This window comes from Pocillopora verrucosa, chromosome 10, assembly GCF_036669915.1.
Source record: "Pocillopora verrucosa isolate sample1 chromosome 10, ASM3666991v2, whole genome shotgun sequence".
NCBI lineage: Eukaryota > Metazoa > Cnidaria > Anthozoa > Scleractinia > Pocilloporidae > Pocillopora > Pocillopora verrucosa.
Window position 1 is genome coordinate 5,828,109 of NC_089321.1, and position 12,281 is coordinate 5,840,389.

Sequence of the window (12,281 nt, forward strand, 5' to 3'; positions counted from 1 at the left end):
GAGCTCTTTTTAATAGTTTGTCAAAACCTCACACCAAAATAATTTCAACTGTCCATTAAAATAGAGGAAAGTGTCAGAAGAAAAAATTAGAACTCAACTTTATTGCTGTTAGTCGACCCGTAGTGCGGATAAGAACGAACGACCAAGGCGCGATTGTTCTTAGTCTTGCATCTGATTGGTTGTTCAACAACCAATCAGTTATCACAATAAGTAAAACCATTCCTTTACACAACAAGTTTCAAAACTCAGATGAACGTTACTCTACTTGACTGTTTTGTTGTGTTTTTATTTTGTTTATTTGTTTTTTATTTGTTTGTTTGTTTGTTTTTTTGTTTTTATCTCGGTAGAGTGCCACTGTGTTCCTGTACAGGGTACCGCACTACAAGAAAAAACGGCACAAGAAACTTGCAGTTGAGGAATTCTTTCGGAGCAAGTATGTATTTAGAGCTTCTTTTTGAGTTTATGTTTACAATTGTCCCGTTTATTGAAACGGGTTAAATATTTACCACCGATGCGCAAACATCAGGTTTCCACTTGTGTGAATATTACAAAAACTAAAAATAAAAAGATTTGAATGGATTTCAAAATAAGAGTTAGACTCTGTTAACATGCATTTCCCTGCTAAAATGTCAGTACATTATCCAACGTACTAATAGCAAAACAGAAAATACAAAAATTAAAACAAATTTAAAGGCTAGTTGGTTTGATCTTTTAGAACTATGATTTTATTACCTGATTTGCAAAGAAGTTTACAACAGTTAGAAGGGAGGGGTGTTGATTAGGCCCCGGCTTTTCGAAGTCCGCTGGATAAATCTCCATCCGGTGGATGTCGCAGTGCGTTTTGCTAACACTCGTCCGCTGGACAGAGAATTATCCAGTGGAAAGGGTTATCTGCTCTTTGAATAATTAGGCCCAGATCGTCGGAGTTGAGGGGTAGTATTCATAGAACACATTTCAATTTACTCTATCATTTTACGGCAGTATTGTATTTTCAATATTTAGAGGTGATGGTAGAGCTACACTTTTGCGTTGTAAGACTGAAACCACTCAATTTCCCTATGTATTTTAAGAATGCAGCTACTTAGGGAAAAACTAAAGAGAAGAGAAAGTGATGCATCATTTTATCCAGATGAAGAGGAGGAAGACGAGAAAGATGAAGGAGAAGAAGAGTTAGAGGAATACGAGAAAGATGCTCCCTTCCCTATGGTGAGGTTTTAGTTGTCTTTTCAAGGCTCTCTTGGTCTAAAACAAGGCTAAAGAGGAAAAACCCCTTATTACACCATTAGTTGCCGCTTATGGAAAAATTTATTGAAACCCCTCTAACCAACTAATACCAAGTTTTGAAAATATCTTCACGGCTATTCTGTTTGTTGGTGTAGCATGATCAACATGTGCGTCACAGAATCATTTAATATTTCTGACAGTATGATAATATTATACTGTGTTCTAATTACATTAGACTACCGCCTCACTTAAATTGAGGATGGAAGCTTAGGGCACCCAAGGGCTTCCTCTATGTCTCGACTGCCTTCAGATAGAATACTCTCCCCCCCTCCCCTCCCCCTTAAGCTGCCAAATCCCTGCAACCCAGCTAGGAGTCCTTTGAGGCTCTCGAAGGAAAACTAGTTGTGTGGAAGGACTGAAAAAGCACAAAGTTGGAGAGGGATGGGATAGCGCTCTAAACAAAGTTTACCAACCACTCAGGACTGAAAAACAACCGCAACAAAAACTGTTGTTGAATATTGAAATCCAACTGCAACGTTGTCGTTATGTGATCTTGCACGTGTGACAGTTATCGCCTGGTGGTTAAGTTTTTTGAATTGTTATTCAACTTGATATAGGCTCACTGTAACAGATTTACCTGAGATAGAATTATTACTTTACTCTTTCAGGAGCACGTGTTGGATGAAGTCCAAGTTCAATTTGAAGAGTTATCGCTTCGCATGGGCAACTTAATGGGTTCAGAAGTGTTCGACAATAGCGAACGTTTTAAAGATGACTTCCTGTCAGGCACAGATAGCGATGAAGATGTGGAGTATCTTTACCAAGCAGAGCCACGACCCGTTCCGTCTGCGATCAGCGGCAGTGGATATGAAAGTGACCATAGCAACATGTCCGCGGCCAGGTGGAATTTGTCGAGTTCCAGTTGTTATGATTTAGCGGATTGTCATGGCCCAAATGAACCAAGGTCTGGACTGGTAAGGGGAACTAGTGCCATTCCGGTAATGTTTACTTCGGGTGGATGTAAAGCTAGTCCCAGCCTACGGAAAATCACTGCTTATTCCGAAGAGGAAACATCTAGGTTTCAAGGCAACAGTAACCCTTCTTGTTCAAGCAGCTATGATATGTGCAGAAGCAATCCGTCTTTTACTTTACGTGACGATGGTCTTCGTGAAGGTGCTCTGCTTAATACAAGGCTGCGTGATGGTGTGTTACGTGGCGGTTTCTTATTTGACGGCGTGTGGCATGTTGGTGGCTTGCACGACTCTTCCTCGCGGGGCAACGATCCTCGTGATAGACCAGATGTTGAGAGTGCAGCACAGTCAGACGGGGCTTTCAGTCGAGATCAATCGTTCTACTCAACTCATGTCGTGCGCCCTGAAACTGAACCCATTATGCCCAAGAACGTGTATTCCATGGCACGCACCCATGGAAGACGTTGCCGTGAGGCGCTGTCTCTTCATCCGTGCGCCGACGTTGATTGCAGCACGACAGAGGTAGCTACTAGCAGCGCCTCTGAACTAGAAATGGGTAGGAAAGACAAGAAGTCTCGACGCCGCAAGAGTAAAGCCCTTTTCAGAAGCTCTGCAGTGTATCCTGGCGAGGAGGGGTTGTCGTTGGGCCCAAATCCACCCGTCCGAGGGCGGGAAGCTCATTCGACAGACTCCCCGCACCTAAGGACCAAATCACCTGTGCATGCCGCTTGGGGCTTAGCTCCGTCAGCTTCTGAACGGGGTTTCGTAAAGAGCCCAGCTTCTCACGCTTATGAAGACTCTAGGCTCCACGCAGCTGCACAGATCCTTGTGCCGTCATCACCAGAACGAGGTTTTGTTGCAGACCCGTGCCATGAGGCCCTAGAAGACTCAGATTCAATAATATCTGCTAGGGAACTGGACTCGACTGCTTCCCCAGACCCTTACGTTCCAGAGGGGCCACTGAAAGGAATTTTAGGTGATATAAGTATGAACAGACCACTTGGTACTGAAATATTTCAAGACGATTCCCCGTCGCTTTCCACAGCAGGCGAGAAATACAAAATTAGATAAGGATATATCAATTATATATAAAGTTTTATAAACACTTTAGATGGACTTCGTCATGTGCTTCACCTCGCACTCTGACTTTTAAGGTAGTAACGAGTCTCTTATTGTCTTTTTGTATGGCTAAAGGGGCATGCCCAGGAGATTCTAAAGGGGGGGGGGGGGGGGAATGTGGGATAGTTGAAGGAATCCAAAATAATTTTTCGGTTTTTTTTGTTTTTTTTGACAAAAACAAAACAAAAAAACTCCAGAGTCTCAATAAGTTAATGATATTTCAAGACAGGTAATTTCTTATTGCTTCAAGTTGAGCATAAATATGTAATGCTGTCTTTGCAAGACGTCTACTTTTGGTGTCAGACGGGGAGAAAAAAGGAAACCCACACGAGTGAAACCCCCCCCCCCACCCTTATCCCACCCCGACCCTCTCTACTAGCCACTAGGCTATTGTTCTCGAAAACGTGAATACCGCGCTTCTTTCTCTACGCATGAATCCCTTTAATCCGATATGAACAAAGGTGCTGAAGATATTTTATTTATTTTAGTCAGAACTCTGCAGAAAAGATACTTTAGGAGAACAAAATAATGTGCATGGTTAACTTTTAATTCGAAACTGGTTCCTCATATTCACTCTGTACAAAGAAGATTTTTTTTTTTCAACTGGAACTTTGGTGGTGGTGTATAAGCATCGTCACCATATTTTCCCTGTTTCTTAGAAGGCTTCACACCTTAAAATCAGTATGCATATTCTCCATACTGTTCTCTATACATTTTCTAAGGTGCTGATAAGGAGAATTTGTTTAACAATCAGGAGGTTCTCTAGTTACTAATCATTTCCTTAATTCTTCTGACCTTCATGTGTGATTCAGGGGTGTTATTGTAAGGAGAAATTATATGCTAGTCACTTTTAGGGGTCAGAGGGTTATACAGGCTAAGAAAATGTCAGGTTGGACTGTTTTTCGTTATATTCAGAGTTTTATCATTCATACAATATTAATATAAAGTAAATGCTGATACAAAAGTATATTTTTATACATTTCAATTTTATATTCTCCATAATAATAATATAAAACAAAGATATTCTATTTTTTTTACGCGATTGTCAAGTAACAGATCATGTGTAGGCGACGCCAAAATATGGTAAGGAAAAGTGGCATTCGAGATGCTGCAGTTCTTACTGTCAAAAGTATATTTTCATATATTAGGGTATTTTGAAATAGATGGAAGTTTATTACATATTTGTACCACATATAGAGTATAGCCAGTAAATAAATATTAAGTTTAAAGATTATGTTTGCACAAGCTCTATTGATCGAAGGGCTCGGTGAACTCAATTTTCAGCCTCATCTCGACTGAAGTGATTAATAGGATTGCAGCTAGGCCTGTCCGATTGTGCTGAAAGAATGCTGGAAAGTTGCTTACTGGATAAAAAGTTGCCCACAATCTAAAAACTTGCCATCGAAATTTCAAAACTTGCTACCTATATTCCTCAATATTTTTATGTAAACGCAAATTAAAAGATTTATTTTTCTTCCTTCACATTCATTTCTAACATCAGTCAAGAAAAACAACTTAAACAGAACTTCTCACCATCCACTCCGTTTATGACAAAGGAACAAAGACGGCCTTTTTGTGCATCTTATTTAGCGATTATCCGCTTCAATATTAGATAAAGATCGCAATGGGCCTGCAAAACGTTGTCAAGTGTCAGGTAATGCTCAAAAGGTGGATAAAGATTCAAGAAATTGGCATGAATGGAAGTTTTCTACGCAATCTTTGTCTTTACATGCTTGAAATGCGCTCTAAACCTACATTTTGCTCAAAAATTGCTCAGAAAGTGAACATTTCACGAGGTTGCTAGAACCACATGAAGTTGCTGCAAGCGCCAAACGTTGCCGAGCACAAACCAGGTAAGCCTAATTGCAACTAGAAACGTTGACAGAAGCGCGGGTCTCAAATTACGACATGTTTCGCCAGAGAACTACTCACTGACCTTGAAATGAATTTGCCATCTTGATTCTTTAGAAAGGAGAAATTAGATTCTAGTTACTCTTAGGGGTCAGAAAATGTCAAGCAGGAGGGGATAGATATGATTTGAATCTCTACAATTGGAAGATCAATTAAAGAACGAGTGATATTCTTAATAACGAGCGACTCCTAAAGGCAGTGCAATACCAACAATACTTATCCTCGATAGACGTACTTAAGCCCACTAGAGTCTATATCTTAGCTCACCACTGAGCCGAACTCACAGTTTCCTCCAAGGTTTCTAGAACTCAGCAATCTTCCACTGTAGCTCTCTGTCACGGTGTAGCTTTCTAAACAGTCGGTCAGTCCCGACAACAACAACAACAACTACTACATAAGTGAGTCCTTATATACATTCACAACGTGTTCTAGAACATTCCAGAAGCTTACAAAAGAACTATTTAATTAGTACTACGTAATAACTGCACGACTTGAAATGTTCTAAAAGGTCTAGGGTACGCATGTCAGCATGACTAAGCAGTCTGGGTAAATTTACAACAACAATTACTCATAACAAACGGCTTGAAAAATCAAGCAATAACTCCTTTGATTTAAAAATCACGAGATCTGAGCAGCAATATTCTCCCCTTGAGCGATTATCATTTTTCACTTGACACTTTGCACCCTAACATCAGTACCCATTTTCTTCAAGCCCTTCTTTGTACAATTCCTTAAGTACTGACAAGGGTTTTTTTTTTTAACAATCAAAGCTTCTCAGGTTGGTGATCGTATCCTTTAATATCACGATCTTAATGAACGATTCAACATTATTACCCTAATCAGAAATTACATGTTCGTCACTCGCAGAGGTTAAAGGTTATGAGAACTTACTCTTCTATCAAAATAACAGCCGCTAGTTTTGACACCTCACCATCATTATGAACTAGTGTTTTCTAAGCAGTGCGTGGATATTGTTAAAAGAGCTGACCTGTAAATAGCTTTTAAGAAAGTAAGGATTTATAGAGAATCCTCAGTGATCAGTTTAAAAAGGATCAATACAAAAGTTAAAACGATGTTCGCTATCACAAATGATCCGGTGGACTTTGGATTCGGATCAGGAAAGCCATTATCCGCAATAAGTTTTTTGAAGAAACCAACCGATTTCTTAGGGACTCGAGTCAAATTCGCGTCGTTTTCGAAGTCGATGAAATGCAGGCCGTATGGGGTGGTGTAGGCATTTTGCCATTCAAAGTTATCCATCAGTGTCCATGCCATGTATCCTTTCATATTCACTCCGTCATCAATGATCGCTTTTAACATCTCATTGGTGTATCTGCAATAAACATAGTTTTAAGCCATATTAATTTCATTTGTACGTGATTGCTTACAACACGTCACCTAACGGGCAATCGGCCCGTCAGGTGACATTTTACAAAAACGTCGTAGTCCCTTAAAACACGATGTTGTGGTGGTAAGAAGATGGATCAATGACTAATAACTTTTTTAGGTTATTGAAGCTTGGTATTTAGTAGCAGAGTACTCAGTTACGTTCAACATTTTAAATGGATGCCAGTACACTAAACCCTTCACCCTATCATGCACAAAATCTCATTTTCATTTCTCCTTACTATTTGCCATACAATTTGCACGATGTGAGATTGGAGAATTTGGTATTAGGTCAACTAATAGTCCTCTAATTGATATTTTTCTTTATTCTCATCACGTCTGCTTGATATTGTATTGAGATTGTAAGGAGAAATTCTGTCTTGGTCACTCATGGAAGTTAAAGGGTTGAGGCTGTCACCTCCCTTCCCCCTCTCTTCCCTCGGAGGACAGGCTCACGAAGTCCATGGCGTTCCTTTCGTAGATAAATTCTTCTTTGATACCTAGTGTTTGATACCTAGATATCTGTGTTTGTATTTGTTTGTGTTTAGTTTGTTTGTTTGTCTTTTCAGTAAAAGGTGAATTGATCCATAAAATGTACTACTTTGAAACAACAAGAAAAGTTGTCAGGTAGAAGGGAAACTCCGTGACATGTACTGTTTGTACCTCCTGTGATAATCCACTCTGAAAGTGTCGTTCAACCGATTTTGGCCGGTTTTGCTGGCTTCACCAGGAGGTGCTACTCCGTTCTCAGTAACTATAATGGTTGGATTATTATAGTTATCCTTGATGTACTTCAGCAGCCTGCGGAATCCAAAGGGAGCTACATGACCATTGTACCAGTCAGGCCACGCAGGATCGCCGCTCTTCGTGAACGATTCGTCGCCGTTAATTGACAGCTCGTCGCCACTGGGTTTGTCTGCCACTTTATCAGTGGAATAGTGGTTTAGTCCAAACAAATCGTAGCTTCCTTTTACGATGTTTTTCTCCTCCTCTGTGAAGCTGGGTAGACGACTAGGAATCCCAGCAGCCGCGCTGCGTTTTCCCACGATGTCTTTAACGACATCCGGGTAATCTCCGTTTACAAATATGGGATGAGCGAAGATGCCGAGATGAAATTGCATGTAACGGTCCGCGGCGTCCTTGTCTCGGACAGAGTCAGTCTTGGGAACTGCCCAACCAGAACTCAAGGAAAGCGTCATTTTTCCGCCCTGTTGTGCTTGATAATTCTTCTCATAGGTTCGATAAACTGTAGCGTGGCCAAGAATTTGATTATGAGCTGTACGATACCGAAGAATCGATAACTTGGTTTTATTCTTAATATTCCCATACATGTACAGAGGATGACGTAACATGACGATCGCGGGCTCATTTAGCGTGATCCAGTACTTGACTTGGTCGCCGAATGTCTCGAAGCAAAATCGTGCGTAGTCGTGAAAGTAGTCAATCATGCTTCGATTGGTCCAGCCGCCAATCGCTCGAAAGACTTCGGGCAGATCCCAGTGATACAAAGTCACAAGCGGCTCGATTTTGTTTCGGCTTAGTTCTGCAATGAGTCTTTTATAATACTCAACTCCGGCGTTGTTTACATAATCAGTTGTTCCGTTGGGAAGCACACGACTCCATGCAATAGAAAAGCGATACGCTTTGGCTCCGTAGTCTTTCAATATCTCGACATCTTCCTTGTACTTGTGGTAGCTGTCGCAAGCCACGTCTCCGGTCTTGTTGTGGAACAAGGCAGGCACAATGTGGGTGATGATGTCATATATGCTGGGTCCTTTTCCATCTTCATTCCAGGCGCCTTCTATTTGATATGCAGCAGTGGCAGCGCCCCACAAAAACCCATTAGGAAATTTGCCGTATTTGAAGTCGTGGTCGGAGGCTCGAGAACCGTCGAAAGTCAGAATGAAGAACACAAGGCAAAAGAGAGCCTTCATAATGTCAATGACTCAGATTTTCTTACATGAAACGTAACAAATTGCTGTGCGTCACTCGAGCAAAACTGAATACGATTAGCGACAGCTTCCCAACAACACGAATAGGGGAGGGCCTGGGCGCTAAAAACTACTACCCTCTTCAAACTTAAGGAAGCATGTTCACCGTTTGTTTGACAAGCCTGGACCTGCAGCATAGCTGTGAAAAAAATAAATTAAATCCGTCATGGTAAATTAAACCAGGCACAAAGAGCTTGGGCAAAATATAAAACGTATCACTGTTGATCGAGGCAAGTCCTTTGTTTGGAGGTCAGTCAGGATCTCGAAAGGGTCAGATACTTCAATAAATCAATCAATCAAACTTTATTAAACCACGGGTAATTCATTTGCTATTTACAAAAGAATCAAACTGTAACTACACAGCTATTATAATATACATATATCACTATATATATAAACTATATTTTAACTATATAGCGTGGCTATATTGAGAAGCTGCCGCTTTCACGCCTTAGAGAGCTTTGCTGATTGCGCGTTTGAACGACCCGAGAGATTCCGCGCAACTTGCCCTGCAAGGAAGACTATTCCACAAAGTGGCGCCACTGTAACTAAAAATATCTTGGAAATAAGTTGTGTGTGGTAATCGAACATTTACTTTGTTCCAGGAGTCCCTCAAGTTGTAGCTTGTATTGTGTAAGCACTTGAATACCATGGTAGCCTTTTGTATGTTCCGCTGGAAACTGAAAAAATAGGATCTTTAAAGGTCACGTCAACAGCTTGAGTCAATTCAAGACTAAGTTATAAATATTTTAATAAGACAGCTACGGTGGAGCATTGTACCGTAAAATCTCACGGTCTCTCAGTATGGTGTACATCACCACGTGGGAAAACTCGGATTTTTGCTCACTACACACTATTTCTTCACTGGGCGAGTGAGCTATACATTTATCATCTCTATTTCTTAACTGATTTATACACACAATGCTTTTGAAAGCTGATCATTTAAGTATTCATGTCGCTTGTCTCCTATGATTAAATTTGCAGCCTAGCTAACCAACCAGATATTTATAGATTGAGGATCCAACCGCGAAATTAAAGCGTTAGAATCAAATGCTTGCTTCACGCATTTCATACTGATGAAAAATGGACAGCATCTTTCTTTATTATTAATTAAGCTTTTCTATAAACCATGCAAGGTCCTACTCTTATCTACTCTGGGACAGATATGGTAGATGTGCTTGTAAAAAAAATATGGCTTTCCCTTGAAATGCAACAGGTTGATCGAATGGATCCGATCTTTACTTCACGGAAGTCAGTTCTTTTATGAAAATATCACAGAGAGCAATACTTTGAGAGTTTTTAAATTCGATATGCAAACCCTTCAGACAGTGACCCACAGACTTAGAATTTTAAATACTTTTTTCTCATACCATCATTCATCTACAAGTTTAAATGTAAACGTTCCTTAAACTTATCTGTAAGATTGTAAACATTTGTTATTTTTCCTCAGTTTTAGTGTTTTACATGACCCCACAAGCTTGTGGTTTTGATTTTTATCCTGTAGGAAAATAGGTAATGTTGTAAATGATTAAATAAGACAAGCTTACTCAGAATTGACCGTTAGTCTTTATTGTGATGGTCGCTTTTTCAGAGTTTCCTTTGCATCATTTTTGTTCTATTCATTTATCTGTTGATCGATCAACTCGTTAGCATATTTATTGATGGAAAGATTTAAAACAGCAAAATTACAGAAAAAAAAACAGAGAAGTCAAGTCTGAGCATTGATGGGGAATTGAGACGAAATTCAAGGGACTGGTAGGTTGGCAAATTCCATTTTTTTCGATCCCCATACTTTGCATTTACTGGTTCACAGCGTTAGTAGTTAAATGAATCGCAAACAAAAGTTGGTAAAAAGGCGTTCAAACAGCGGCTGGAAGACACAAGTTGGGCATGGCAGCTCGGTATATTTGGCGGTTTGATATTTTACGGTTCATGGACTACGTAAATGTCTAACTCGCGTGTCATTACTGAAGGGTCAAACTGTCTTTTACCGACAGACAAGCGCTAGACTTCATATCGAGAATCTTTTTGCTTTCATTTTTGCAGGTTATGTGCACATTTAACACATAAGGTATTTCAGCAATGACCTTTGAATAAAACCCTGCAGTCACACACATAACACGCTTCATTTGGTGTTTCTGTCATCAGCCAAAATTGTTTTTGTTTTAAATTATCTTTTGCAAAAAGGTCAGGTTCCTTGACATGAAAGAAATAACTTATGTTTATTTTGGTGACTCAAAGATCATGTGCTTAGTCACGCCTAGCATTTTATTTCAGTGCTGTTATTTATAACCTTTTCGGAGTGGTAGACTGATTATTTATTAAAGAAAGATTTTTATATTTGCGGTCCCGTCCAACATTTTATTTTAGTGGTATAAATAGTTTAAGCATCAACCTTTTGAAAATAATAGACATATAATAAAAGTACATTTTTGCATGCCCAGTCGCGCCCAGAATTCTATTTCAGGGCTGTTATTTATTAACTTTTTGAAAGTAATAGACTGATCACTGATGAAAGTACAGTTTTTTACAGGCTCAGTCATAGTCATTGTATCGTTCTGGTTTAAAAAAAGATTTTCATCAATAACATTCAATTCATTAATCCATGAACATTCATGAATTAATGCAGATGAACAACTTTTGTGCAGACATCACAACTTCCATACTGTTAATATAAGACACACCGACAACGAATCTTTTGAAGTGCTACCTTGGTGATAGCGAAGTTAAGAGAACTGAGGTTTGAATCTTTGAATCCTCACTAAGCTCGACTGGAATAATCTTTTTCGCTCAGCTGCAAGAGCATTTGATAGCGAAATGGAGAGATCTGAGGTTTGAATACTCACTAAGGTCGCCGGGACTAAGACACTATTTTTCGCTTGGCTGCAAGAGCATTTGATAGCAAAATTACGAGATCTGGGGTTTGAATACTCACTAAGGTCTACTGGAATACTCTTTTTCGCTCATTCAAGAGCATTTGATAGCGAAATTGAGAGATCTTAGGTTTGAATCCCCACTAAGGTCGCCTGGGAAACTTCATTCCTCGCCCAGTTGTTGGAGCATTTGCTTGTTAAATTGCAACATCTGAAGTTTCAATCCTCAGGGAGGTTGACCTAAGTACGTCTTTACACTTGTAGACCATATTAATATACAAGTATTAACTGGAGCTGCCTATCGGTTAGGCACGATCCAATTTACCGGTTAGGAACCAAATTTTCCGAAAATGGTAAACTGGATTGTAATAAAGCGCTCAGCCCTCTCTGAAAAAAGAGGAGAACTTTAAGTTAAAAGACAAAATTTAAAAAACTCACCTACTCTAGCCGTTCTTATCCACAAAAATTTAAATCCTAGAAACCCATTTATAGAAATAAATTTTTACAAGAACATTTCTGAGGGGTTCTTTAGAAAAACTCCTCAATAAAAACAATTCGAGAGAGAGGAGAAGTGTGTTTCAGCCCAAGAAAAGTTTCATTTTAATCGGTTAAGAGCGCCGAAGATCAATTCTATTCAGATGTTTCTTTTCGGCGTTCAATATTGGACTTAAATGGCTATAAATCTCCAATTGCATTTTTCCCGTTTCCTCCAGTAATAATAATTTCGGATTTGCCGCTAAAGTACTGTTGCACTCCATTACCTGTTTAAATCTTAAATTTAGTTCCAGCTTGATAACATTTTCGCT

General features: G+C 39.6%; 2 protein-coding genes across 2 annotated transcripts in view; one reads left to right on the forward strand and one right to left on the reverse strand.

Annotated features, from left to right (window-relative positions):
- Window positions 1-4,546, forward strand: part of LOC131786982 (polycystin-1-related protein) — a 43,941-nt gene extending 39,395 nt beyond the window's left edge. The window contains exons 55-57 of the mRNA XM_059104040.2: window positions 348-433; window positions 1,071-1,206; window positions 1,893-4,546. Coding sequence (XP_058960023.2) covers window positions 348-433; window positions 1,071-1,206; window positions 1,893-3,266 — 1,596 coding nt within the window. The 3' untranslated portion in view covers window positions 3,267-4,546. The remainder of the gene's footprint in view (window positions 1-347; window positions 434-1,070; window positions 1,207-1,892) is intronic.
- Window positions 4,547-4,680: 134 nt separating this feature from the next.
- Window positions 4,681-9,250, reverse strand: LOC131786984 (cytosolic beta-glucosidase). The gene is made up of 2 exons (XM_059104043.2): window positions 7,275-9,250; window positions 4,681-6,558 (listed from the first exon to the last, which is right to left on the reverse strand). Exons 1-2 carry the CDS (start codon window positions 8,543-8,545, stop codon window positions 6,243-6,245), a joined length of 1,587 nt encoding a protein of 528 aa, XP_058960026.2. The 5' UTR covers window positions 8,546-9,250; the 3' UTR covers window positions 4,681-6,242.
- Window positions 9,251-12,281: the final 3,031 nt, after the last annotated feature.

What these genes read in the sequence shown, in the direction of transcription:
- LOC131786984 (XM_059104043.2), bottom strand. Translation starts at nt 8,545, where the DNA reads ATGAAGGCTCTCTTTTGCCTTGTGTTCTTCATTCTGACTTTCGACGGT. An exon ending in AGAGTGGATTATCACAGGAG is followed by an intron (nt 6,559 to 7,274) that starts GTACAAACAGTA and finishes TGTTTATTGCAG; the next exon opens with ATACACCAATGAGATGTTAA.